Below are 26,874 nucleotides of genomic sequence, written 5' to 3' on the forward strand. Positions count from 1 at the left end.
TTGAACAGGGAGGGATTCTTCTTGAAAATGAATCATGTTTTGGCGTTATTACTGTTGTTTGTCTGTGCTCTTTTTAGCAAAGTAAAGGAAACTGTTAAATAACAGTTGATATAGAGGGTATTTCCTCTTTACTCTTTGGAGCTATTCCAGTTTAGGTTAGTATTATTTTATCTATTTGCCTTTTTTTTTTTTAAACTTGCCCGAGGATATTTATTTATTTTAAATATATTCTTTCTAACTATCTCTTTCATTTCCTATCTTGTTGCCTGGACCTTAGTCTAGATGAAGAGTTTTTAACTTGAGATCCATGAAGTGGAATAGGAAAGAAATTACATCTTTATATTTAGTATCCTCCAACCAAAAGTAAGCATTTCCTCTTATTATGAGTGTAGAAGGCATACAACAATAATATTACTGACGCTTGTGACATTACCAATAGAAAATGTAGATGTTTTCCTATCACATAATATATGAAGTATTGAGTATGAAGTCCTGAAGTATTGAGTATGTTTTGAAATATTGTTTATACTCACAATTACTTGTAAATTATTATATAATCCTTATGTTAATATAAGTTTATTACATATATTACTATAACACAACTTTATTTTTAATATATTGATAACTGTACTTCAATATAATTTATTTCCTTTGTAATTAATATGTACTTTATTGCATGCTTATTTAAGTATTATTCTGAGAAAGAGTCCACAGGCTTCCCCAGACTGTCCAAATAGTCCCTGATGCAAAAATGATAAAGATGTTCTGATTGTTATTTCTTCCATCATCTGTTTCAGTAACCTCTAACCTTTCTTTACTATCACAAGGATTTTCTTTGTTAAGCATAAATATGACCTGCATATTTTTTGCTTAAAATGTTAGAATATTAATGTCCCATCTTATTTCTGTCTTCTTGTTCCACCGCACCTAGACTTCTGTACCCTTCCCTGAATATGCCACAGGTATTCATTTTTTGGTAACGTTCCTATTTGCATTCTTTCCTTGCTTGAAATAATTGTTATCCCTTTGAATGCCTACCAAACTAGCTAAAATATCACTTCCTCTGTTAAACCTTCTCTTGATGTTGTACCATCTGTGTCAATCTTGGTGTTGGTACCATGCACATTCATTTATCATATTATAATATGGTAATTATTCATTGACCTGTCTTTGTCTCCTATTACATTGACCTCCATGAAGTCTTTTCTGTTTCATATTTTTATTTTGTTTTTTTGAATAGTAGTTGGTAAAAAGTATACTCTAAGACTTGAAACCAGAGTTTTAAAACATCTTTAGAAATTGTTCTAAGAAATTGAAGTCTAAATTATTATTTGCCAGAATGAAGAGCTTTTCATTTATGGTAACATTGCTTTTCATTGTAACATCTGTAAGACACATTCATTTGTACACAAGATATTGATTAGTGTTTACTGTGTCTAGGCAATGTTCTGAGCTCTAGGAATATAGCAGTGAGTAAAGGAGAAAAACATTCCTGTTCCTATGGAGCTATGGAGAAAAATGAGGGAAGGGGATTAGAGAATGCCTAGAGAGGATTACGATTTGAAATTAGAATGTGTACCGTAGGCCTTACTGAGATGACATTTGAGCAAAGACCTGATGGAAGTAAAGGAGTAGGTCATGCATATAGGAATAGACTATGTAAAATTCTGTGTTGAGAATGTGTCTGGAATGTTCAAGGAAAGGCAAGGAGGCCAGTGTGGTTGAAGCACAGTATGCAAGTTGCATAATAGATAATGAGGTCAGCAAGGTAATATGGCCAGATCATGTCAGCCTTTGACTTTATTCAGAGTGAGATGGGGAGGGGGAGTTGTGGAGGGTGTTGAGAATAAGAATGACAGGATAATACAGTGTTTTGGCAGGATTAGAATGAAAATTTGTGATAAGAATGCACAGTCTGTAAATGGACAGGGGTAGAAAACTAGTGAGACCAGTTAGGAGACTATTGTAAAAATCCAGGCAAGAGAAGCAGAGGCTTGGACTAGGTTGTTTGTAGTTGAGGTTATGAGGAGTCATTGGATTCTTGATATAGTTTTTATGGTAGGGCCATCAAGATTTTTGGTGCATTTTAGGTCAAGTATGGAAGAAGAGATGAGTCAGGGTGACTAGTAAGGCTGTGGCCTGAGCAGCTGGAAGGATGGTGTTGCTATCAACTGAAATGAGGAACACTGTGGATAAAGCAGGTTTGGGGATGGAGACAGGATCAGAAATTTTGGACATGTTAAGTTTAAGATGTTAAGTAGGTAGTTGTTCGTATGGGTCTGGAGTTCAGTAGAAAGTATTCATTCGTATGGGGATAAATGTTTGGAAGGCATAGATGATACTTGAAACCAAAAGCGGGATGAGATCACTGAGTGCATGAATGAGTATAAAAAGGAGGTGTCCAAGATGTCCCCGGGCCTTGGGGCCCTCCAGCATTAAGTAGCCAGTGACATGAGAAGGAAAACCATGCATGAGAAATCCTAGGGCCCAAGTGAAGAAATTTTTTCAGAGAGAAGTGAGTAATGTGTTAAATTCTACTGGTAGGTCAATGAGGATATGAATTGAGGAAAAAGAACACCATTAAATTTAGTAATATAAAAAACTTGACTTATGACTTGGATAAGAACAGTTTTGATGGAGTGGTAGGGACCTAGTCCAACTGGAATTTAGTAAGAATGGGAAAAGAGAAATCTGACACCAGCATTAAGAAGGCTTTCAAGGAGCATTGGTATAAAGGGGAGCAGGAAAGTGGGAAAAGTTAGAGGGGGAAGAAGAGATTGCTTCTGTTTTCTCAGGAAAATGGATAGTGAGGATAGACTCATGTATTGGAGCTTTCGAAGGTGATGGAAGGCGAAGGTGAGAAATATCCTGTAAGAGACTAGGCATTACAGTTACGAGTTACTAAGTTTTTGTTGAATGAATAAGCTATCTCTTCCACTATTATTTATGCCACAAGTAAATTTAATTACAGTCTTGAATCTCTTTATGACAGGGATATGGTCTTAGAAATGCATCGTTAGGTGATTTCATTGTTATGCAAAAGTTTATTAAAAAAGGGAACAGCAATAAGTTTTCCTGTTATCTACAATGGCCACTAGTAGCATGAGCATGGGTCCTTTACTTTTGTTACTAAGTCTCTGTGCCTCATTTTCTTCATCTGTTAAATGGAAATTAGAATAATTCTACTCCTGCAAAGTGAAAGTTAAATTACAGGTAGGGATTGTACCTGGCACTCAGCAAGCACTGAGTGAGAGGTAACGTATTAACTACTATTTTGCTACGGGAATGGGTGGGAACATTTTTAAAATGCAAGAATTCTAAAGTAGACAATAATCCTTTCACCTGTGATCACACTTAATGTGTCAAGTGCTTGACTTTCATCGTAAAGGTCTGAGCTACCTTTGGGAGGGTCACCCCATTGGTAGGCTAGGTATTCCTCCAAAACATATCTTACAGTAGATTTGTTTACAACGGCCTCACAACCAACACCTGAGTAATGGGTTGTGCTATGATATTATGATGGCTACAGTGTCACTAGATAATAGGAATTTTTCAGCTCTATTATAATATTATGGAACTATTATCATATATATGATCCCTTAATGATAGAAATGTTATGTGGCACATGGTTGTACTCGCTTTTGCTTTCCACCTTCAACACCACACATTTCTACATGTGAATTAATTTTCCCTTATTTCTTCAGTTACACATTCAGCCCCATCTTTCAATCTTAGTTTATCATGCACTTTCTTCCTCTATGAAAGATATCAAACTTCATGTATTTGCTCCTTCTGTGTATCCTTTATGTGTACAGTTAAAAAACAAAATTTTGACAACTCTAGTTTTATAGATCTAAGTTGACTTTAGTTGTGAATTGGGTATCAGTCCAGACCAATAATGGTTCAGAATGCTCAGCTCCACCACATGTGCAGGTCATATTTATAGCCAGAGAAAGGAAGTGATATACAGAAACAATCTGATTGGCTGCAGTTGTCATTTGCCTTATATGGTCATGTTTTGGCAGCTTTCAGCCTGTGATTGGCTAGAGGTTCAGTAGCTATGCTTGGCTGAGACTCCGATTCTTGTTATAAGACTATACTTGCATGTTAGGATACAGTCTATTTACACATCAAGTTGGGTTTCATTTCACTGTGAATGGAGAAACATTTAGGTCAAACTTTAAATAGATATGGAGGCAGCTTTAGACCAAACTTATTTCAGTTTAACAGTACTGATTGCTTACCATCTTCTACTTATTATTTTGAGGATCTCCATTACTAAGCTGTAACTTCCTTTGTGTGACCCTTGGAGGACCTGGAGTCAGAGTCCCTGAGGGTAGAAGCTATCCTCCACAACTTCCTAACACTAATCTTAATCTACCTGTGCCTCAACTTTCTATCTATAAAATGAGAATATTACCTTACAGAGTTACCGTGAGAATCAAAGCACTTTGAATAGTGTTTGGCACATATCAAATACTCAGTAAAAGATTAGCTGCTATCATTAATATCATAATTGATACGGCTGCTAATATGGGAATATGAAGGAATGATTCATTTTTATACTTTTGGTATAGTGCCTCTTATCCAGAGAACAGAATAAATGACTAATTCACTGAATAATGAGTGAATGAAGTATAATCGTGAACTTATTATGTGCAGGCTTTTATAGCATTACAAGGCCTTGGTATTCGTAAGTTGACTTGTGACATTATTTTTTATTTATTTTTTGACCGGTAAGGGGATTGCAACCCTCGGCACAGTGTGGTCTGCATCACGCTCAGCCAGTGAGCGCACCGGCCATCCCTATATAGGATCCGAACCCGAGGCCTCGATGCTACCAGTGCCGCACTCTCCTGAGTGAGCCACGGGGCCGGCTCTGTGACATTATTTTTGAAATGAGGGGAGACACTAATACAAAACTGAAAGTAATGATAGTATTATTTTATTTTAATCTGGATTTGCTCATTTTAGTTCTATATGTCAGGAAATAGTTTGAGAAATCAACCTGTTTGTGAGCCTTCGTGATTTCATTTTGCAAATTAGTTTTCCATTTTAGGTTCAAGAACGTAGAGTTCATTATGTCATAGAACTTTTCAGGAATTTGTTTTGTGCCTGCTATTTCCTTTAACAGAGGGATATTGGATTCACTCTGCAGTTGTCAAGAGTTCCTGGACCTGTGTCCTTTCCCATTAATTTGTTTGTCCTCAGAGGAGGAATCATCTTTGAGTCAGAAGTCTTTGCTGTCTGTATTGTAGATTCTGCTTTTTCCAAATGGGTATAATTGGTGAGGCCTTTGGAGGAGGCCTCTGATTTCTTAGAGTTGGAGCCTCCATATTTCAGTGAAGTGCTTTAAAAAAACCTGGTAGTATAACTTTTCTTTTTAGCATCTGTAGGAGGCATTCTTTTTACCACTCAGAGACTTTGTTTATAACCTTCATTTGATGGTTTATTATAATTATTTACTTGTGTTAATCAGTAGTCTTCTTGATATAGACCACATCACAATTGTAAATACAAAGCAACCACACATTTCAGCCTTATATAGTTTCACCTACTTAAGAGAATCAACAATAATGTGATGTTTCTTGACTTCTCTTTCCACATCACTGTTTACTTGTGGACTGAAGTTTCCATGTGTATGTTTTAATTTTTGCCAAGAAAAATCAATCATGTGTACTGTAGCTCTGCTTTAAATTTTATGCCTCATAAGACATAGAGTATATAAATAGTATATTCATGTTAAATGGAGAAATATCTTCTTTTAGGATATTTTACTTTAGAAGCTGGGTTTTTATTGAGTGCATGTAGTTTATTATTTTACTGCAGATACAGTTTCTAATTTGTTGTTCAGATCTAAAGTTTCCCTGGTGAATTTGTTTTCCTCTGAACTTTTTTAAAAAAAGGTGCTATAACATTATGCTGTGTATTTACTATACACCAAAATTATACACATTTTAAATGTTTTTATGTCATTTTCTATACTTTCTCAGAGCAGATGAAGTCGTTAGGGACTGTAGATAGAAAATAGTGACCTCATAATATCTTCCCGAAAACAAGATGGCTTTCATTTAAGAATCACTAACTGTAGAAAGTATTAAGTAAAGATAGTATAGTTGTTGGGTTTTTTTGTTTGTTTGTTTGTTTGTTTCCCTTTTTGTCTTTTTTCGTGACCGGCAATGTGATCGCAACCCTCAGTGTTGCGCCCGCCCCTCGCTCAGCCAGTGAGCGGCCGGTCTGTATGTGGGATCCGAACCCTCGGCGGGAGCGCCGCCGCGCTCCCAAGCAGCACACTGTAGCAGTGCACCACCGGGCCGGCCCTAGTTGTTGGTTTTTAATAGATTGTATTTTAGAGGAGTTTTTGATTCACAGCAAAGTTGAGAGGAAGGTATAGATGACATAGTTATTGAGGAAAATAAAATTTACCAGTGGGGTATCATTAAAAAATGCAGATATTAGATTACCTCTAAGTTATACTTTAAAATTCTATGCTATAAAAACTAATGAAAAAAATTAAATCTAATTAAATTTTAATGAAGGATTTTATCTTTTTGTATATTTCATTTTGAATATCCCATGTTTTTTTCTCTGTAAGTTTGCCTTTAAAATAAATGCCAGATAAAGTAGTTAGCAGTTGAAGCTAACCCAGCATTTCTTGTTATGCTTTTTGCTGCTTATGAAATATTTTTACTTTTCTATGTATTTTTTACATTGGCAAATCATAAACTCCAGGTTTCAAAATAGTTCTATTTATAAATGATTAATGAGACATGCCTCTAGAGGGCAATATTTTCTCAGCCTTTCTATAATTGTAATCAAGGCAACCCTGGCATGAACCTGGGGTACCATGGATTTTGATCTCATCAGATCTTATAATAACCCTTCTTCCTTTTTATTTTATTTTCTATGATTTATTCCTCAAAGTCTTCTTAGAAAATTGGACTTTGGAACTATATTACATGACTTAATATCCTTTTTTGAGTATTCCATCCGTATACCTAGTTCCTATGAATGAATTCCAATATTTGAATTGTGGCAGAGTTTTTAGTTATATCATTTGAGTAAGTGGAGTCAGTATATTCTAAAAATTCCTTTGTTTGATTCACCACTATATATTGCTATTAAAGGACTTGTTATCTTTTTACTTTATGGTACCAGAGTGATTATACTCCACTATTAAGGCAATGTGGCATTAGAAGGGCTAAAAGTTAATTTCTTTTCTATTAACATTGATTGGATATTTAATATAATATTTATTTTTTATCAAAGAAATACATTCGTTTTTTATAAAAGCCAAATAATACCATAATTTTATGATGAAAAAAGGGACTCTCCTGCTCTCAGGTGTCCTGTCTTTTCAACTCTAAAAAATTTCTTCTTTTCTATTTTATTATTTTGCTGTTTTCTTGAAATCCTACTAGTTGAGTAATGACTCTCTTACGTTAAGCCCTTCACTTATATTCACTTCTATTTTCTCTTTGTCTTTTTTTAGAAAACTTTATGAGAGTATCATCAGCTTTTGATCTTCCAGTCTTCTTATTGTATCTTTATATCTACAGTATGTTTTTGATATGCTTTTCTTTGAGTGTTTCTTTTATTACCATTTCCTTTTATTTTATAGATGGAATATTGTTTATCTGTTTGAGAGTTACAATTTTTGAAGCATCTTTTTTCTTTTTGTCTCCTTATTTTATCTCTTTTTCCTCTGAGTTCCTTTTTCAATTTTCTTTTGTTTTTATTTTATCTTTCATGTTACAGCAGTGGTTCTCAACACTGACAGTACACTATACTTAAACTGGATAGATTTTTTAAAATATTTTTTTTTTTTTTTTTTTTTTTTTTTTTTTTTTTTTGTGGCTGGCTGATATGGGGATCCAAACCTGTAACCTTGGGGGTTATATGCCTGTGCTCTAACCAACTGAGCTAACTGGCCAGCCTGAGATTTTTAAAATATTGATGTCTAGGTTCCATCAGATTGATTAAACCAAAGTATTGACCTCAATGTCTGGGAATTCTTAACTGATCATTCTTATTTTAATTTTTAATTATATTATTTATTAATTTATTTTTATTTCATTATATAATTTTTATTCAGCTAATCAAAAAATCAGTACTAAGGAACTTATTGGAAGCTCTTTGAATGTGAGAAAATCATACCACCTTATAGGTCCCTGTGGGCCATCAAGTAGGACTGTCCTTTTTTTAGGATACTCTCAATAATTGCTATTCATAGGTTATTTCACTTAGACTGGTCAGTATCCCCATAAAGGAATCCTTGTATCCTCTGTTTGGGGTGGGGTTGGAATAGTGATTGACGTTCTGGCAGTAAACATAGACGCTGATTTTCAGGGAGTTGAAGGAGTTACATTATTTCAGTCTAGTGTTTAGAATAACAAAAAGAGGATTTGGAGAATGTATTTGCATGTGAATATTGCTTCACTTTTTCAGTGAGGAGGACAGTTAGGTGAGAAATTCTGGTCTGCTTCCATTGAAATAGAAATATTTCTGTGGAAATCTAGAGATGGAATTTTTAGTTGCTGAAGTAAATAAATGAAGAAGTGTGAATTGGATGGGATAACAGATCTTTGAGAAGGGGCCGAATGTTCATTTCTTAAAGTGAGACTTGAAATATTTTTTCAAAATTCAGTTTTCATAAAAATTGCAGAGGGAAAAGAAAGTGGATAGTTGTCTTAGAATATATAATAGCTGATGTCTGAATGATTGACCTAAATGAATAGATGTGGAAATTATTAGACTTGAGAGTAGCAGATATGAGTAGTCTTGAGGATAAAATCTGAGCAGGAACTAGAAATCTGCTAATTGATATTTGTAAAGTATGAAGGGGTAAGGAGACCAGGGTCAGGACTATGGCAGGGTTATTCATATTGAAAAATAGAAACTATGATGGCTCTTACTATAATAGTGTAAATGGCATTTTGAATTTGGAGGAGGATGAGAAAAGGAAAAAGATTTAAGGTTCATTGAAAGAGTTATTAACATTGGATGATGTGGTTTTGGAGGTGAGAATATTGGAGCTAGAATGAGGCAGCAGAGAGAAACTATTTCAGAATAGACAAAATGGAATTATGTGGGCATTGTTGTTGTTGGCCACTTCAGAAGAGATAGGCTATTCCATTTTCAGTGTAAAGAACCATCCTTTGTGGGGAATGCTTAATAAATGTTCAATAGTATTTCACTCTAGTTTTGGAGTGGATTGAAATGTGTCCACATTCGATAAAATCATGGAAGAGGGAAAACATAAGATGACAGTATTGATAAATGATTATAGTTTTCTGGCAGTGATCCAGCTAATTAAGAAAAAGTGTTTCTGCTATAGCAGAGAATTACAGGGAAAACAGAAGTGTCATTATTTCTCAGGTGTAGTGTGCCCAAGGATGGTCATGGTATCACTCCTCTTTGTGGTTCTTACTCTCAATTATTTCTTATAAAAGGAGTTTTTACGCACATTGGTAAATTCATGGGTATGCTTTTGATGGGGATTGCATTGAATCTGTAGATCACTTTGGGTAGTATAGGCATTTTTACTATGTTAATTCTTCCAATCCCAGAGTATAGAATATCTTTCCATCGTTTTGTGTCTTCTTTAATTTCTTTCCTGTTTTTTTTTTTTTTTTTAAAAAGATGACCGGTAAGGGGATCTCAACCCTTGGCTTGGTGTTGTCAGCACCACGCTCAGCCAGTGAGCGAACCGGCCATCCCTATATAGGATCCGAACCCGTGGCCTTGGTGTTATCAGCACCGCACTCTACCGAGTGAGCCACGGGCCGGCCTTTCTTTAATTTCTTTCAATAGTGGTTTGTAGTTCTCATTGTAGGGATCTTTTGCCTCCTTGGTTAAATTTATTCCTAGGTATTTTATTTTTTTTGTGACTGTTGTAAACGGGCTAACTTTCTTGATTTCTCTTTTTGTTAGCTCATTATTGGAGAATATAAATGCATCTGATTTGGGGGCATTTATTTTGTATCCTGCAACATTACTGAAATTATTAACCAGCTCGAGGAGTCTTTTGATAGAGTCTTTAGGTTTTTCTGTATGTAGTATCATGTCATTGGCAAATAGGGACAGCATAGTTTTGCTTTTGGAAAAGTAAATTTAGAAGACAAGGCCTTGAACTATTTATTAATATTCATATGGTGTGCTAAGTTTGAGTTCTTTCTTTTTTTGAACAATTCTCTTTCACAAATTGTAGATAATTTAGGCAGCTAAATTGAGTATTGGCTTCCTGTTTTCTTCTTGAGAAGGATCTGTAAGCATATTTTGATAGAAAGATCTTTAAATGTTTTTAAGCTGGAAATAAAATATATGTGAATGTAAAAGGTTTTATCTTCCCTGTTGTCAAAATGCTGATTTGGCCCTTTTGCACTGAACTCCCATCTTCGTATGGTTGTTAAAATCTGTTGCTCTTTCCCATCTCAAGGAAATGCATCTTTGACACTTCTCATGACCTGAGTCATGATGCTGAAATAGAGCCAGAAAATATCTTTAACAGTCATGGGTAAAAATAAGGAAGGCTTCCATGGGGGTGTGTGAGGGAGAACGGAGGGATTATAGGGAGAAGAGGGTCTTTATATTTTGGTTTATATCTTCCTGATTGTTAGGAAAGTTGCTTACATTTTACTGCTATTCTTGTTATTCCACAGAAAATACTTTGATTTTAGTATTTAATTGTTCATCAAGAGTACGATGTTTGGGGGCTGGCTGGTTAGCTCAGTTGGTTAGAGCTTGGCATTATAACACCAAGGTCAAGGGTTCAGATCCCCATACTGGCCAACCTTGAAAAGAAAAAGAAAAAAAAAAAAAAAGGAATACAATGTTTAATATAGTTGAAAAAAGACAAGTTCTGCAAATGTGCAAGTGTTAAATCATTTTGAGTTCTCCAGATCTAAGAAAATGCATTTTAAATCTTGCAATTAATTTATTTTTTCATCTTGTTTTACAGAGTGTTTATTTAGAACCAAGTGTCAATACTTCTACATCTTACATGCTTACCAATTTAAGTAATAAAGTTATATTTGTTGAATCAAGCAGATAAGATTTCATATCTTTTCCTTGAACAGTGAAGTCCTTTCTTTGCTCTCTCAATACAATACAAAAATCATTGTAAGATAAGGATGGGAGAGTTGGGTATAGAGGATTTTCAAGAAATAATTTCGATGAGGAGTTAATACTCTGGGGAGCTCCTTTCACCTTAGATTTTGTCAAAAGGATGCTAGATTATGGGGTTTTAATTCTGGAGATTTTTCACTAGAGTTAAAAGTCCTCAATTCTGAGACCTTAGTTCTAGTACTATATTTGAGCTTCATTCAGAGGAGTGGGAAATTTTGAGGGTGCTTTAATATGATAGATTTAGGAATAGTTTGAGTCTTAAGGTAAAAGGCCCTAGATATTCTTCTCTTATTTATTGTTCTTATTTATATGAAGAATTTGCTTTGTCCCCTATTGTGTTAAATACAGTCTATTTACTATTTTGTTTGATTTTTCACCGTTAAAAGAGTGGTCACACTACAATTCTAATCTTTAAAATGCATTAAAAATTGCTAAAACTTCTTAATATTAAGAACACCAGCTCTTAATACATATCCCTCATCCCAGAATCTTGGAGTGCTCTAATAATAATGAACTGAAGTCATGAACTTCCCACTTTTAGGAAGGAGATTTTGTTCATTCATTTTATAAATTGGGTTGGCTGTGATCAAGACTAAACTCTGAAATTTTTCAGGCTGATCTTTTTAAATATTTCAGTAGAATTCCTCACAGCCACTTCTATTGTTTTTACCCTTTTGTATTCTTGTGTCTTATAAACGTTGTTTCTGTCGATCTCATCTCCTTTTTTAGTCATATTTTTGCCTCCTATTTTTTTGGGAACTTTTTGTTCTAGGCCTGCTTGAACACCTTTTTGGAATAGTGTAGGCTACACTTGCTCTACTTACAATTTTATTTTTATTTTATTTTATTATTATTATTATTATTATTTTGGCAGCTATCTCTTACAGGGATGGATCAAACTCTGGACCTTGGTGTTATCAGCACCATGCTCTAACCAACTGAGCTAACCTGCAGCCCTCTACTTATAATTTTGGCAGCAGTGATTATTTCTTTATGTCTTTTAGTTTTTATATGTGAAATTTCTAAGTTTATGTAATTTATTTTAGCTTTAAGGAGAGAAACATTCTCAAATTTACATGTTATAGTAACCAGTACATCAAGATAGTAGTGAACAGGTGAGAATGTATTCCAACTAGAAAACTACTTAACAAATTATTTATTGAAGCATTTATACATAATTATACGTAAGTTTATAAATAATTATGTAGCGATTAGTGCAGTTTCAATTTTCCCGAAAGTGCAGTTTTAATTCTACAGACATTTACTAAGCACTGGTATAAAGCTTTGTGCAGGCTACTTTGCATGTAGTGGGGGGAAGTGATAATGATATCATTAATAACCTAAATCTCCTTCTTGCAGAAAAAGATTGGATTTATATTTTCATGTCCATTTTGTGGAAAATGTCTCATTTTCCTACCTTCCCACCCTTTGGCAAAGTATATATAGTAATGTCTGTGGTGACATTGAAAAAAGCAACAAGTGTTTTTGTTTGAAATACATAAAAATTTGCAGTATTTTTACTTCACCATCTGTCACCTCTGGAAAAAGTTATAGGCAAAAAGAAATCAATGCCCTGTCAGAATTGTCCTTGAATGTTTTCTGTCTTTATCACATCACCTAAACTGTGTAACATTCTTTTAAAGTATGTGTGTGTATCCACATATATATAGGTATGTGTGTGTCTGTGTAATTCGTTGTCTTTTAATTGTGTGTTCTACTCTCTTCGGATCCTGTGAACAAGCATTGCTTCCGCCCAGTTTGGTATGTGGGTCAGAAGCCACTGTTTCTCACCAGGGCGCTGCTGTTTCCTTTTCCTACTTGAGTAGATTACAGATTATACTGGAACATGCCTGAGAAAAGGTCAAAAAGGAGGGTGAAAGTCCTGGAACTGCATCTGGGAAGCTTGTCATTCTCATCTAGGAAACGGGAAAAAAAGAGAGATAGAAATTCGCATCCCAACCAAAAACACCACATATGCAGGAAATTCCCATTTGCACAGGATACTTTTTATATATTCTGAAAAGATTTTATTTGGTTTTGATTAAATAATTACTGAGAGTTTGGCTGCAAAAGCTTTAATGTTAAATTAGATGGCAAGCAAGAGTTAAGCAGCATTTTTAACTTTTCAGAGCCCAGATTTCCAGGGACTGTTTCAAAACAAGCTACTATTGGACTCTTTGACAGAGTGAAGAAGTCGGAGCTTTTCAACTACAGAATTAACTTAGTTAAACTCCTTGGTATATTTTGGATTTTTATCCCTGTCAGTTCCACAGCAGGATATTAAAAGCAGACCAAAAGCTTTGGTCTTCTGTGGAAAGCAAAATGCATTAAAAAAAAAAAAAAAAAACCCAAAACAAACAAACAAAAACCCATAGAACTCATTATCCTGTTTTTATTTTGGAAAGATGTGATGAACAGAATAGAACATCTATATGATGTCTTAGAGCAGGAAGTGTTGGAAGGATGACAAAAATAATGGTAATATTTAGGAATAGGGTTGTTTCTGTAGAATTGTCTTCTGAGGGGTGCCACTGACATGGGGTTTCAGTGTGCTTCATTAATCTAGTTTCAAAATCCAATAGTTTAAGATAGCAGACCAAGGACACTGACAGGGTGGCTTATATCCTAGAACAACCATGGATCTTTTAGATAAATATGTGGAAAGGTGATGAGGAAAGAATATGATACAATTGTATGAGTTTGGTATATTGAGTTATAGAAGATCTCTATTGTAGATCTTCAGAAAAGTAGAATGCCTAAAGTGTCTAAGAGCTGCATCCATGATATGAATGAAAAAGTGAGAGGGCACGCAGACCTACTAACAGTGCTCTCCCATAGAGCACCATTAACATTGCCTTGTGTGTTTTTGCTTTTTTGCAAATGCTCTTTACCACTTTTATATCTATTTATCTCCACATCCCTTATGACAACAAATGGATAGCGTTTGTTTATCCTCCAAATGCTGCATTGGTCTACTTTTTCTATTGCATTTCTTAGTTTCTCACACATTCTGTTCATAAAGAATCTTCTTTTGACCCCTGTTAGCAACAGTCTGTAGCTTGTGTAAAACCTGCAACAAAAAGTTTTTTCTGTCTCACTGATATTTTACTCTAAGATACTTTCTGATCTACAGCTATTATCCTTCAATTGCTCTATGTTATTTTAACTGATTTTATTCCTTTTGGTTCACAATATGATAGGATAGGGAAATTTTTTGAATGTGGTGAGGAGGCATATAATTTCATTCTTTTCTAATTTTCCTCTTGTTTGCTTTTAATAAGAATATATACATACGCACAGGTACACTAATACTAACTTTAATACTTAGTGTAATGTGAACTGTTCAACAATTTTAGGGTCTTGCTGGCCTCAGAAATTTCTTGGCATTGGCAGTTTGCCACATTCACATGTTCTCACATCACTGCATTCAGAAGCTAAGAATACCAACCTGGCAGCTTCTGCACAGAGGGTAAAGATAAAATAGAAAGGAGTCTAGCTTTGCAGCCACATTACCTGGGAGTTGTGGATGATGTCTTTTCCACAAATGTCGAAGTTTGTAAAAGCCCAGTAAATCTTGGAAAGTTTATTTTCCTTGTAGCATCTGTGTTTTATAATGGGTCTTTTAATTTGTTTTTACTTTGTCTGCAGGGATTTCTTTTGTCCGGAGTTTTCAGACTCTGTCTTTTTTTTTTTTTTTTCCTGTGGAAGTGAGTCTGTTAATGATGACTGGTTTGGGAATATGCCTCTCTGCAAAGCTGACCTGACAAGCTGTTCCTCCAGTGCAGCAACAAAGCCCATTGTTATTTTCTCTGTTCACTTTTATCCTCAACTTAATCCATATCCCTCTGTGTTTTTATAGTATAAAATGTCTGGGAAAACATGATTTGGGACAATTCATATATAAGATGGCATTTTGAAGTTAGCAACACAGTAAGCAGATTCATACCATGTCAATCTCATATGTATAGACAGTGGTACTATGTGGTAGTATGGAGCTTGAGAGTTTCTGTTCCCAAAGGTACGAGGACAAGGGACTTGCAGGTATTCTCTTATCCCAAAGGGGCAAGGAAAAAAAAAAAGCACATGAAGTTTTCATAATTCCTTTTTCAAAAATGCAAACTTGTTCAAGTTAAACACAGAAAGTCAGTGGTTGGATCCCAAAATGAACTGTTTTGGTTTAGTGCTTTGTATTTTAACATTAAAAACAATAATAACAGTAAACAAACAGAACAAAAACAAAAATCATAGCTTTAAACATCAAGGGATGTTTTTTAAATTCTGATTTTTAAATGGTTTTTTATTCCCAAATAGAATTCCTGGTTTAATTTATTGAGAAAACATTTTATTGGAAGTTGGGTTTTTCCCCCCCCAAGAGAACTCCTTCTATCATAGAGACTGGTAAACCTCTAAAGGATCAAAGCTCTGGTGGATTTGGATAAAGACACTAAAGCCTGAAGGCTTATGCAAGTTTATCTACATAAAGTAAGCCCAAAAAACTGGGATGAGAGTCTTAGAAGAGCTTATTTTCTCATGAGATTTTTGGGACTTCCTCTGTCTGGTTGTGCCAGAAATACTGTGAGAATATCCATTCTCATGGCATTTGTCACTTACAGGTCTTGTCCCAGCTGGAATTTGAAAGTATAATGGTCTGTGAAATATTTATGTATCTTAAGGCTTCAAGAAGCCCACTACTAGAACTGCAATTAAACAACCTCTGCACTTTTTATTGTACTCATACAGTAAAGAAAAAAGAGAAAAGTAAACAAAAGTATAAAAGTGTAAAGGTGACACCTAGCATTTATGTAGTGACTCTCTTCATAGATCTCAAAAATTTTTCATTTTATTATTTCTGTCATATACATTCCTGAGAGGTGAAGCAAAGAGAAAAAATAGGGACCAACTTAATATAGATCCAAGACAGATATTACAAGTTTTTTTCTTGCTGAACCTTATTATACTAAGAGGCTTGAGGTTTAATGAAACATCCTGGCTTGGAAATTTAGCCTCGATACAATCACACGGAAGTGTCTAAAGATCTGTTCTTAAAATTATAAAGTCTAGGCTCCTAGCCTAATCAACATGAGACTAAGCAAAATAATGAAAACCGTAGATTCCAGTCATCTGGCTATATTCTGATGTACTTTGAGTCCCCTCCACAATTATTTTTTCTATAGATCATAGAGTTGTACTTTTCTTCATCTCATGGATGTGGGAGAAAATATATTTCCTTCTTTCATTCAGCAAACACTTGTTGAGCTGTTTATGATTAGTAAGACACTGCCCCTACTCCAGTCTTGTGGAGGATAGATTCAGCTAGAATCTAACAAAGAAAGTCAAATAACAGAACAAATCATTTATAACCAAAGATTTTAACAATAGAACAGGGAAGAAGGGATCATTCTACTATTTTGTGTTATCTGATTTTTTTTTAATGTATATTATTTACATGTAGATCATTATGTGTCGGCTACTGAGATTTCTTTTCTAAGCCAGCTCTCTCATTTTACTGATATTATTGTTCATACATCTCTTATCTTAGCCTTTCTTTTCTACTAGAAAAGGGAAATAAGACACAGGTTCCTTCCTCTATTCTCAAATTCGTGTATCATACCTCCCTTTTTAAGTTGTCCTTTAAAACGACAATGAAGTGGCTCCTCCTCTTTGTTCCACAGACATTTTTCAGATATCTTTTTTTAGCGTGTTTTTCTCCCATTTTTCATTTTTTGTTAATATGTCTTTCTGCACCATTATGTTATGAAGTCTTTGAAAGTCTAGGTCCTAGAACAGGGCCTGACACTAATAAGCCTTCAAAAGTGTGAAGTGAAAGAATGAATGAATGTGAATGAAACCTTTGCTTGGTATGGTATCTTGTTAATATCTTCTTTTTAGTTGCAGTCCTTAAATCTTAGTTCTGTATTCTATATATCCTATCAGCGGTCCCTTTCCTTAAGCCTTACAATCTGACTTTTCCATCTATCTATTAAAACTACCTTGTTGAAGACTACCAGCATTAGTAGTTTTTTTCCCCCTCTGAGTTTGCATTCCTGAACCTTTTCCTTGTTGGAACATTTCAATAACATATTTATACTTTCATTAAAGGTATGTCTATAAATTGCTTACCATATCCAATATATAAGACAGACACTACTTCTATGAACATAAACATGAGCATAAAATGTGCACAACTTACTTTACTCTCTTACCTGTGCTAGGTTTCCGACAGAGACTACATTATAAACACAGACACCAAGAGTAGAAGACTGTAAACACCTGGGTGTTGTGTGAGACTACAATAGCTGGCTGAGAAGGATAGGTCTGAAGTTCTTTGTGTGCTGTTCTGAGATTGTCCTTTAACCTCGTCAGACAGTGAAGCATTTTAAGTCATGGCTAGCTAAATGACAAGATTTGGAACTTCTCAGTCAATCACTTTATTTATCTAGACCACTCCTCTTGTCTATGAAGTTCAAAATATGTACTGTTCCCTTGCTGAAGAACTTACCTAAGTTATTACTTCTCTGCCTGAATTGAAAGGTCCTCCTAAAACTGAAATAGTTTTTTCCCACTGCTTTCCATTATCCATCCTCTACTCAGGTGGAGATTCCTCACTACTGCTCATGTAATGGCATCCCTTTACACCCCTCTCCCTTCATGTTATCCTTCATGCCTACAGCATTCCTTCTCTTCTGCTCTTAGCTATATATTGCCCATCTTTCAAAGCCTCGGTCATATCCCATCTGCTCCACGAGCCCTTTTCAAATAATTGTTCCCATGCTTCTTGTCTTTATTTCTAGAAAATTGGCACTTAATTATTCCTGTTTCATGCATATTAGACTGTAAACTTCATTATAATAGGGAATATAGTTTTTCACAGCATGTTATTTGGCTAAGGCACTCAACAAATATTTGTTTTCTAGTTGAGAAATGTGTATGGGGTATACAGGTCTTGAATTTCATTATCTTCTGATATATTTAATGTTGCAGTCTGACTTCAGATCCAAGTTTATATTAGCCAGTTGTCTAATGATGAATCTTACAACTATTTGTATTGGCCTTGAAAGCGTGATAAATAAATCACATTGAATGACTTAACTATAAAAGAGTTTTTCTGTTATTCCTCCAGAATAGAAAATATTGTAATGGGATTCTCCTCTTTGTATTTTCTACAAGGTTCTTTGTTGTATGAGTGTTGTATTATTATGTCTAATTTAATAAACAGTCTAAAGCATCTTGTGCACATTATGAATGCTGTCTTTTGATATCCCTGCAACAGGTATAGCTTGCTTCTATTAACTTTAATGTGTATTCTGAATTGGAAATTTAGGGAGGATAGGCTATTTTATTTGCATGAATTTCTTACTTTTCTTCTTATTTGCAAAAGAGACATTTATCAAAGTTTAATTCTGTACAGTAATAGATTTGTGACCAAAGAAGGAGGAGCATTTGGTTAAGCCATCATTGTAATTCTGAAAGCATTGTTATCTTCTTACGATTTTTAAAAATGGAATTCTTTCCTTTTCACTTCCTCTGAAGGTACCGTTAGATACAAGGGTACTTCAGAATTTCATGGAAAAATGAAATTGAGTGATATATGCATCTAGCCATAAAATTTTTGAAGACCTCTCATACTGTGTGGTAGTTTTTCCTTTATCTTGAATTCATGCTATTGTCAAAGTGAATGTCTTTCAGGATGTCTTTTAGAAATAAGATATTGTTTAGGACTTTTTGGGGGGATTCTTTTGCTGTTCATATTTGTTCATATTGTTCATGGTTGTTGCTTTAATTCAAATCAGTAAAAAAAATTTTTTGTGTTTACTGTGACTATTATTTTAAAATGCTATATTTACTGCTAACCATATAAATGGGGTAATTTTTATAAAAAACCAAGAACAGGTATTTGAAATTAACATTAGGTCAGTCAGATGTTATCTATATGTAAGAGTTGTCGGATTATAAACACTGGACTCATTTTGTAGTACAGAAAATTTTTATTAAAGCTTCTCTATAAGTTGTTGAATTATTAAGACTCACTTGAAAACTACAGTGAAAGGGCAAACACTTAGATCAATGGAACAGAATCCAGAAGCAGATCCACACATATCCTCTTTTTTGAGGATGACCTAATCTTGCATGTAGAAAATCGTAAGGAATCCACAAGAAATTATTAGAGCTAAGATACGACTTCAGCAAACATGTAGGATGTAAGATCAGTGTATAAAAATTATGTGTATTTCTATATACTATGTACTTAAGAAAACAATTCCATTTACAAACTGCATCAAAACCAATAAAATAATTAGTAGTAAATAAATCAAAGAGGTACAAAACTTGTACCCTGAAAACTACAAAACAACATTGAAAGAAATTAAAGAATACTCAAGTAAACGGAAAGGCATCCTAAGGTCTTGGATTGGAAGACTTAATATTATTAAAATAGCAATAATGTTCCTTAATTGATTTACAGATTCCACGTAATTCCTATCAAAAGCCTAGCTGGCTTTTTTTCTGAAATTGACAAGGTATAAGTGAAAGCAGCAAATTTTGTTGGATGTAATGACCCATTTAATAAGGGCAAAAAACCACATTGATTGTCTTTAGAAAGAAAAGGAATTCATCCCCCATCCCCAAAGACTGAAATCTCTATTTATAATCTGGTCAAATTTTGGTTTCTTCCCATCCATATAAATCTGTTGGCATTAATTCTGCCTTTGATACCTTTCTTGAATGATCATTGGAGTCAGTGAAACCCTATCAGAGATAGTGAAGCTTCTGTGGTCATGCTTTTGTGTTTTTCTCTTTGCAGGGAAACTGAACAGCCAAGAGTCCTACAACAATTTTACCAACAATAATCCTGGCAACCCTCGGCTTTCTCCTCTCCCCAGCTTGATGGTCGTGATGCCTCTTGCACAAATCAAGCAGCCGATGACATTGGGGACCATCACCAAACGAACAGGGTAAGTCCTCAGGCTTGATGCTTTTTTAATAGCTGATCTAGAGGGTTGAATGAATAAAAATAAAACATTTTCATTGTGTACTTTTGATTATGTTCATCATTTCAGCCCATATGAGACTTAATGGCAGGAGATGAAGAACAAAGTATAGAACTTGCACAAACATACTCACACACAATCATGTACACACACATCCATAGAGACAAGTCGTGAAACTAGTATTGGCTGATCAATCAGATTCATCTACTTAGTCTTATGCTTGCTGCCTCATGGCTCTGACTGAAAGTATATTTTCATTTTCTTGGCTCTTGCAGACATGATTGGGATTTAAAATGACTCCCAAATTTTGATAGACACAAGTACTAAGGAGAGAACATTAGATGACATCCACATTTCTAGTACTTTTCGAAAATCATCTCTGTTGAGGGATAATTTACATATGATAATCTGGCATTAGTGTCAGGACAATGTGGTGTTATGGGAAATTTTCAAAAGCAGTAGTCCTAATAGTTGAGCTTTATTCAAGATTGGTCATTAGCATCCTTAAAGACTTTTGATGACTCATTTGGTTTGTTTTTTATTTTATTTTTTAAATTTTTTATGATTTATTTTTTATTTTTAGCTGAGTGGTATGGTGATAGAACTTGGTGTTACCAGCACCACACCACTTGATTTCTTTGTGCTTATTTTAGCTATTTAAAAAATTTCTACCTGTTAGGAATGTACAACTATCACTTACTGGGGAAAAGTTTTCAATTAACAATGATCGTGCCTCAGATAAACCTCATTGGCCACGATACTGCCAGTGCGCAAAGCTTTATCGCTTATTTGGGCTCCTGAAAATAATCTATGTCTATGATAGCATTAGATATTCAGTTGTATCATAACACTGAAAATCTATTTTGTACCAGAAAATATATATCTCTAGGCAAATTACTTTTTCCCTCAATGAGCAAGCCTGAAGTTTAATCTAATTTGAAATGCAACAACTGTCTTAAATTTTTGTGTTAAACTAGTCAGGAGAAAACCTTGTCTTGGCCTCAAAGAGTCCTCAGGGTCTTTCTCATAAAAGGAATAGATTAAATTATTTGACTGCTATGTCAATATATCTTAATATTGTTGTGCTAGGTGTTAAAGTGTTTACAGAGGCCACTTTTGTGAAAAGAAATACTCTTTTCAGGAATGAGACCTTTGAGCTTCAGGTTTTACTATGACATAGAAATAGGCCCTCTACCTAGTAGTGCTTCTGTATAAAGTGATCCTATTGCTGAATGCAGAAATAAAATGAAATTTGTGGCATCCTAGGGGGAAAAAAAAGGAAAAATACAGTAAACCTACATTGCAAATGAGACTGTATTCTGGTACCAACCATTTGGTCTGTATATCTTTCAGTTGATTTCAGCTTTTTAATTTTGTGTTCAGTAGAAGTGTAATTTTAAATAGAATTTAGACTTTCTCATCCTGTGTTAGTTTCTTTGGTTTAAAATACCTTAATAGTAGAGGCTGTGAATAGTGAATGGGTTACATTCTTATATTTAGTTAGCTTATTATTATTTTTTTTTTGTATGACACTACATTCCTAGGATATAGAATTAAATAAAATTGGGACTGAATCTTGAGTCATAATTTTAAATTTATTTTTTCACCTAATGAAGTCAGTCAATATATAATTTTATCTTCTTAATTCACCCCAGCATTGTACATTTCTATAAAGTACTTAGAAATTTTTGTCTGTCTTTCCTGAATCTAAGTGAAAACATCCTCAAAATTGTTCTTCTGGCATTTAATTCTACTTTTAGAGTGAGGAGAAGATAAGAAGGTTCAAAGGGCTCCTGGAGACATGAAAGCATATTCTGGTGTTTTATTTCCATTGTGTGTTCATTTGTGTGTGTGTGTGAGTGTGTGTGTGTGTGTGTGTGTATGTTTAAACATGAGCTATGTTGTTTTATAATGCAAATAATTAGCTCTCTTTTTAAAATAAGCTCCAAATATATCTCTGAGGTAGTGATTAATGTTTTATGAATAAAATATGGCATTAGTTTTTAATTCAAAATATTTGTGTGGAGAGGTGAAAGTGAGTCTAATTTTGCCTATATTTGAAATTTCCCATAACAAGAAGATAAAATCTCTTTTTCACTCTCTTTCTCACTACTCTCTTTCTCTCTACACTGAGATAGGAGGAAACTTAATCATCTGGTGTCATCCTGTGCTACCATACTTTATCAACTTAGGTAAATTCTGTATGTTTCTAAACATGCACATGATTCTGTATGTTTAAATTCTGTATGTTTAAGAACTTGCTCACAATTCTCAAATTTTTGGAGCATGTGTACTGTGTTCTCTTGTATTATGGACAACTTGATAATTATTTATGAATTTGAGTTATGTGCTTTAAAATTAATATCAATATAAGATACTGGTATCATATTGTTTCCTAGGCTTTGTGTCTCAATTTTCAAACCATTTTATTTCTGCCAAGTTTTTATATTCCTTTTACCATGTCTTGTATTGAACTATTTAGAGAATAATTCATACTTGTCCCACAGTGAGTGCTTGGTTTTAATTTTTTTTGACATAGTTTTAAACTTACAAAAATATTTCGAGATACTAAAAAGAATTCCTGTATACCCAGATTTCCCAAACGTTTACAGTTTAACTTATTTGCTTTATTCTTCACATTCTTCCATTCTGTCTACTTATACAGTAACACGTCATATTTTTCTTACTTGTTTCAGAATAAGTTGCAGACTTAATATCCCCTTATCCCTACATACATCAATGTGTAATTTCTAAAGGAAAGGTCATTCTTTTACATAATCACAGTACAATTATCAAAAGAAGAAATCTTAAAGTGAATTTTATTAGTTTTTTTCTACTCCACATATTTGTTGACTGTAATGAATTTTCTCCTGTGTCCAAGCTTGAGTGCACCACAAATTCCCCAACCCACTATTCTCTTTTTTTTTTTTTAACCTTCTCACCTACTATATTTTTTTAATATCATGATAGTGGTCATAACTTATATTTGACCACTGCTGGATTATAAGATTTTCTGAAGAATTTGTCTTTCATACTCAGAAATTGCTATTGTGACTTTCCTTACCATTCTTAAACATTTGGTTGTAGTGTTTTCATAATATAATTTGTGTTTTTATTATCTTAGCATTTAACATTTTCATTAAAATATATGTCTTTTTCCTTATTTCCAGAAAGTAACATTTCTGGTGTGTCAATTCCAGGGGGAAAAAAAAGAATATTTCATTTCTGAAAACAAAATATATTCTCTGGAATCCCATTTTTACTATATGCTGAGTTTTTTGAAGCAAATCCCAGGAAGTATTTCATTCTGTTAGATTTCACCCTAGTATAGTTTAAAGGCTATCTTTATTTCATTAAAATTTTTTTTACTGTTACAAATTCTCAAGATGGTAGGTACCTAATTTGCATTCATTATTTCAATTACATTTTATTGTATTTCCTGAGAAATTTGATCACCACTCTAAGGTCACCAGCGTGATGATCAAATGGGGATTTCATTTTCCAGGTCTCTTTTCATTCTGGAATTTCTTAGTTATTCAAACTTTGCTTTTATGAAACTCCTTTCCTAATGTTCTTAACATTCAATTAGCAAGAAGTATTTGACATGCATTATTTAGAAAGAGAACACAGAGCTGACCCATTTATAGACATGTAGATTCTATTACTACCTCCAGTTTGCCTGGTAATACACCTAGTAAGATTATATACTTTCTCACGTTAGATCACCTTTCATGTGTCCCATGTCTTAGGTATTTTGCATAAAGACATAAAATAACCATAAAAAGTTATATTTGTAGAGTAGAGATTTCTAAGGATTTCCTAGGATCCAATATTTAAATACCCAAATTGAGAGAGAAGCCTCTACTTAAACCTTAAGGGGACAAAAACGTGTGTTTACCACATTTAACATCTGCCCTCTTATTTTTGCAAATACATATCCCTGAAAGCCTTCCAGTGTCAGGCACCATCTGTCTTACTCTAAGACATACATGAGGCCAGTAGAACTACAAATGGCAAAAGACAGATGTATTTACACCTCCTTGTTCAGTACCTTGAAGCAGCACTTGGAGGAAAGAAGGCCTGTTTGGCAACAGCTGCTGCTTAACTCAATGATGGTATACAATGATGAAGGTGAAGGAAGTGCTAGAAATTATTTGGCTTCCACAATCGCCCATTCAAACAGTATCCATTTTTTTCCAGTCTAAGACTGGAGGATTAGAAAGCCCAGTTTACTGCATCCGTCATGTTTTTATTATATATAAATAAAAACAGCTCTCCTCATCTGTTAAAAGTGAAATAGGGTGCTAAAGAATTGTTCCATGTCTTGAATGTTAGAATTTTGTACTAGGGATTTATTAGTAACATTTCATAGATGTTTGGTTGAATTAATGAATCAAGTAAGTGATAAAGTTTTAAAAAATACTTTCTGTTTATTTGCAAAACAAAAATTTTTATCAGTGTGCTTAATTTTATCCACTTTGAATCTAAAATTATATATATTATATACATATATATATTCACACATTGTTTTGTGGGCACAGTCAGAAAACAAGTAAATCTCAGAAAGAGTTCACAGTAGTTTCATGAGAATAAAAAAATATAACAATGGAGAATGAAGTTACTTCCTTGCTCTTACCTAGGTAATCATTTTTAGTGAAACATGAGAGGATTTTCTCTTTCATGGGCTTCCCACTCCTTTTCTCTCTCCCAATCTTAATATTTATTTATTTATTTGTGAGGAATTAGAGGTAAGTATTAGGAATCTTGAGCCCCACCCTGTAAAATCAAGTTAGTTAATGTAGTGGAAAATACTGAGTCTGAGGCCCTGGGTTTTCATATTGGTTCTGCTACCTGTTACCTGTTTGTTCTAGGTAAGTTTCCTCATCTGAAAAAAAAATACAGATTATAATCTTTCAGCCTTACCATGTACTAGTACCTGCCAATTCTTTGATCCCATTACCTCATTGTTAAGCCTCTGCTGTTGAGCAACCCTAGGCCAGTGCTAAGTACAAGCCCCATTTAGAAAATAAATGATTGTTCTTATTTAGAAATGGGAGCATTTAATAGCTTTTATTTGAACATCTCCCCTTTGATATTTGTAGACCAAATCTGCCATCAGCTCTTGCTGCATTAGAAAATAGCACTGGCATATAGTAGACCTAGAAGGGCTACTCCTTATTTTAATCCAAGAGATCTACCTTGGGTCGTTTAGACAGTTTTACCTCAGACCTAAACTTTATAGGCAACATTCTGAGAATTAAATGAGAAAGATTTGGAGAAAGACCCAACAGATACAGTAGCACATAGCAATTCCTCACCTCTTGTCCCTCCTATCTTGAAAGCTAAATGTCTTAGTCTGCTTTCTATTTCTGTAACTGAATACCACAGACTAGGTAATTTATAGAGGTTTACTTAGTTAACAGTTCTGGAAGGTGGGAATTCCTCTTTTTATAAAGTCACCAGTCCCATCATACGGTCCCCACCCTGAGAACATTATCTAACCCTGACTACCTCCCAAAGGCTGCACAATCCACATGCCATTAAGTTTCCAACACATGAAACTTGGTGGGCACATTCAAACCAGAGCACTAAGCTATGAATGTTTCATTCCAGGTGTAAAATAATGGACAGTGTATTTTCATTAGAATATATACGGATATGTCTACATGTGCAATGTATTTATCGTAGTTTGAGTTTCCAATATTTTTGCTAAATAGAGTGCTTAAACCTCACCATAGTCTATTGCATTTTACCATAAATCTGGAGATTTTTTTTAATGAAGTCTGTTATCTGCCATATTAAAAGTTATCAGGTATAACTTTCCACAGAAGTTTGACATTATTTATGCTATGCTAGTTTCTTTTCTGCCACGTATGGCAGAATTTGAACATAATCTATATTTTTCTAATGAAAATCTTCTACATCTTAAGTTATAATTTAAATTTGCATGTTAAATATATCTCAAATTAGAGAATTGTTTCAGCTTCAGTTTGCCCTACTGATCAATAGATTGAGAACCAACAATGCCATGGGTCTCTTTGGTAGGGAGCAATTAAAATTAAGTTCATAAAAAATTCAATGTAAAACTTGAAAATGATATTAGGAATAATTTGCTCATATGCACATGGGAAATGTGAATTTACTTCAGTTGCTGTGTAGCAGAGGGGACACAGAATGTTGAGGTCGTTAGAGTCCCTAGCCTTTACTTTTAGAGAAATATGGCTTCACTTTGGTATTTTACACATAATGTTGTATAGCTTTTTCTTTACTTTTTGTTTATTCAGAACATTTCATATTTATATGGGTTCAGTATGATGTTTGTTATGTGGTAATGCCTGAATTTTCCTAGGACATGATTAATTGAAAAATAGGATTTATAGAGTGTGTTTATAGAATTTGTCTCTTAGACTCCCAGTACTACTTTAACTCTGAAGGTGATTGAACAGAATCATTATCAATACCTTTTAGCAACTAGAATTGGGTTATAGAGGAGTTGAGTGTGCTGTAATCAAATCTAGTTTTACCTTTTCCTTCCATTTAAAAAATCTTCACATTTGCCTTGTTTTCAACTAGTAAGAGCAAGGACTTTGTTGTACTATGTGTGGTGTTCAACAAAACGAATCTGAGTTTAATGACTTAGTGTTAATTAACTGTATGTTATAAAATGAAATTCCTTCCTATCTTCTGAGAATCTCCAGAAGAAATACTTAGAGAACTGATTGTCAGGTCATTTCACAGTGGTCTATAAATAAGTCTATAA

The 26,874-nt window shown here is 34.1% G+C and overlaps 1 protein-coding gene across 1 annotated transcript in view; it reads left to right on the forward strand.

Moving 5' to 3' along the window:
- LOC103597049 (breast carcinoma-amplified sequence 3) overlaps positions 1-26,874 on the forward strand; it is a 135,635-nt gene that overhangs the window by 55,385 nt on the left and 53,376 nt on the right. The window contains exon 5 of the mRNA XM_008580849.1: positions 19,928-20,078. Within this exon, the coding sequence (XP_008579071.1) occupies positions 19,928-20,078 (151 nt within the window). The remainder of the gene's footprint in view (positions 1-19,927; positions 20,079-26,874) is intronic.

This window comes from Galeopterus variegatus, unplaced genomic scaffold (genome assembly GCF_000696425.1).
Source record: "Galeopterus variegatus unplaced genomic scaffold, G_variegatus-3.0.2 Scaffold2176, whole genome shotgun sequence".
NCBI classification, from domain to species: Eukaryota; Metazoa; Chordata; class Mammalia; order Dermoptera; family Cynocephalidae; genus Galeopterus; species Galeopterus variegatus.